At 46.7% G+C, this 3132-nt stretch overlaps 1 protein-coding gene across 1 annotated transcript; it reads left to right on the top strand.

The window, feature by feature from the left end:
- Window positions 1-1756, top strand: CHRM5 (cholinergic receptor muscarinic 5). Its single transcript, XM_056134223.1, has one exon. The coding sequence runs from the start codon at window positions 60-62 to the stop codon at window positions 1656-1658; it is 1599 nt and encodes a 532-aa protein (XP_055990198.1). The 5' UTR covers window positions 1-59; the 3' UTR covers window positions 1659-1756.
- Window positions 1757-3132: the final 1376 nt, after the last annotated feature.

Here is a 3132-nt window from a genome sequence, read left to right as displayed (position 1 = left end):
TAGAAGAGAGGCCAACTCAGAACCCAAGATTTCATTCTAATGTAATCCCTTGCATCAGGATGGAAGGAGAATCTTACCACAATGCAACCACAGACAATGGCACCCGAGTAAGTCACCAGGCTCTGGGACGCCATGGTCTGTGGGAAGTCATCACCATTGCTGCCGTGACAGCCGTGGTCAGTCTCATCACCATCGTGGGCAATGTCTTAGTCATGATCTCCTTCAAAGTGAACAGTCAGCTGAAGACGGTGAACAACTACTACCTGCTCAGCTTAGCCTGTGCAGATCTCATCATTGGGGTCTTCTCCATGAACCTCTACACAACCTACATCCTGATGGGGCGCTGGGCTCTTGGCAGTCTGGCCTGTGACCTGTGGCTCGCACTGGACTATGTCGCCAGTAACGCTTCTGTCATGAATCTTCTGGTGATCAGTTTTGACCGTTACTTTTCCATCACAAGACCCCTGACCTACCGGGCCAAGCGTACCCCAAAGAGGGCCGGCATCATGATTGGGTTGGCTTGGCTGATCTCCTTCATCCTCTGGGCCCCGGCTATCCTCTGCTGGCAGTACTTGGTTGGGAAGAGAACTGTACCTCCTGATGAGTGTCAGATCCAGTTCCTCTCTGAGCCCACCATCACTTTTGGCACTGCCATTGCTGCCTTCTACATCCCCGTTTCCGTCATGACCATCCTGTACTGCCGAATCTACCGGGAAACAGAAAAACGAACCAAGGATCTGGCGGACCTGCAGGGTTCGGACTCTGTGGCTGAAGCTGAGAAGAGAAAACCCGCTCCCAAGGCACTGCTCAGGTCCTGCTTTCGTTGCCCTCGCCCCACACTGGCGCAGAGGGAAAGGCACCAAGCCTCCTGGTCATCTTCACGTAGGAGCACATCCACCACTGGGAAGCCCTCCCAAGCCATGGGCCCCCACACTGAATGGGCCAAAGCAGAGCAGCTCACTACCTGCAGTAGCTACGCATCCTCGGAAGAGGAGGACAAGGCCACCACCGACCCTGTCTTCCAAGTGGTGTACAAGAATCAGGCCAAGGAAAGCCCGAAGGAAGAATTTGGTCCAGAAGATGCCCAGGAAACATTTATGAAAGGCCACACTGGAAAAAATGACTATGACACTCCCAAATTCTTCCTGTCTCCAGCTGCCGGTGGTAGACCCAAGAGTCAGAAATGTGTGGCCTACAAATTCCGGTTGGTGGTAAAAGCAGATGGGACCCAAGAGACCAACAATGGTTGTCGCAAGGTGAAAATCATGCCCTGCTCCTTCCCAGTGTCCAAGGACCCTTCAACGAAAGGCCTTGACCCCAACCTCAGTCATCAAATGACCAAACGAAAGAGAATGGTCCTTGTCAAAGAGAGGAAGGCAGCCCAAACCCTGAGTGCCATCCTCCTGGCTTTCATTATCACATGGACCCCTTATAACATCATGGTTCTGGTTTCCACCTTCTGTGACAAGTGTGTCCCAGTGACCCTGTGGCACTTGGGCTATTGGTTATGTTATGTCAACAGCACTGTCAACCCTATTTGCTATGCCCTCTGCAACAGAACCTTCAGGAAGACCTTTAAGATGCTGCTTCTCTGCCGATGGAAAAAGAAAAAAGTGGAAGAGAAGTTGTACTGGCAAGGGAATAGCAAGCTCCCCTGAAAAGTTTACAATTCCCCTCAAAAGAATGAGCATTTTAAGCTCCTTTTGAATCCTGTGAGCCAATTCTGGTTTATTTTCCCAAAAGACCCATTCTTTTGAATCCCTGCAATCTTTGGGATGGCTCGAAGCCTGTCATGAAAAGAAAAGGATGACCAATTTCATGACTGCTGCCCTATGGAATTATATTTGTCTCTGCCCAAAGTTGCTAGATGCCACTGGCATTTGACATTGAAAGCAAGACTGGGCTATGAGGAACGATGATTTAAGTCATCTGTCTGATCTTCTGTGGGTAAAGCAGGACTGGGTAGAGACTTTCCCTGAAGAAACCAAACCTGTCATAGAATTTTGTGCAATATTGATGTCTACAAAGCTGCTCATTCCAGTGAAAATGGTAAAAATGTAAATCGGTGTCACCTGTTCCCAAGAGTGCTATTCAAGTGGCTTCTAAGATTTTATCTCTTTACAAACTGACCAGTATTTATTTAATACACAGCACTCACGTGTTCTGTACTGTGGTTTTCCTGTCCCTACTTCTGAATGAAGCTCTAAATCTTTCCTTTTACGACAAATGCCAGTCCCTAAAAAATCACATTGGTTCCCATGGAACCAGCCTTCCTCTTGGAATCCTGGACCTGGAAAGTTACTGAAAACTGACCACAGCCAGTTGTGGGGATAGAGATAGGGGTGGTCTGTATCTCACTAAAACAGATGAAGAAGTCTCTGCAGTCATCTTAACTTTCACTAGTGGGAATTTTTCCTTTCATCTAAACACATAGGGTGCATTTCATTTTTTGTGCCCATCTGAACCCACATACAGAATGCTATAGAATTGTGTAAATAGCTGTTTATGGGTAAAGGTCTGTTTTTGTCATGGTCCTCTTCAACCATGACAAAACAGAGGTCTATTTTTTTTTATAATCTCTTCACACAAGCAAATGTAAAAAAAAAAAAACAAAATAAGTTTCGATCCATGTTTTATCTTTTTTTTTGGGGGGGGCCCTTGTTTTTTGAGTCACACCTGGCAAAGCACAGGGGTTACTCCTGGCTCTGCACTCAGGAATTACCCCTGGTGGTGCTCGGGACCATATGAGATGCTGGGAATTGAACCCGAGTTGGCTGCATGCAAGACAAATGCCCTACCTGCTGTGCTATCACTCCAAATCCAATCCATGTTTTTTAATTTTTAACTTTTTCTTTTACTTTTTAAGTCACACCCAGCAATTCTCAGGGGTTTCTCCTGGCTCTACACTCAGAAATTACTCCTGGTGGTGCTCAGAGAACCATATGGGATGCTGGGGATCGAACCCAGGTCAGCCATGTGTAAGGCAAATGCCCTATCCACTCTACTATCACTCCAGACTTCAGCCTTTTTTTTTTTTTTAAAAAAAACATCTTTCAAGGCCCCAGTTTCCCTCATCCAGACCTTAATTGTTGTACCTCCAGCCAGAAGACTTTTTTAAAAAGAAAAAAATAG

Source organism: Sorex fumeus, unplaced genomic scaffold (assembly GCF_029834395.1).
Source record: "Sorex fumeus unplaced genomic scaffold, SorFum_2.1 ptg000098l, whole genome shotgun sequence".
Classification (NCBI taxonomy): domain Eukaryota; kingdom Metazoa; phylum Chordata; class Mammalia; order Eulipotyphla; family Soricidae; genus Sorex; species Sorex fumeus.
This window is presented reverse-complemented; position numbering and strand designations above follow the sequence as displayed.

Bases quoted from the DNA above. Each gene is read 5' to 3' on its own strand.
- CHRM5 (XM_056134223.1), top strand. From the start codon at position 60: ATGGAAGGAGAATCTTACCACAATGCAACCACAGACAATGGCACCCGA.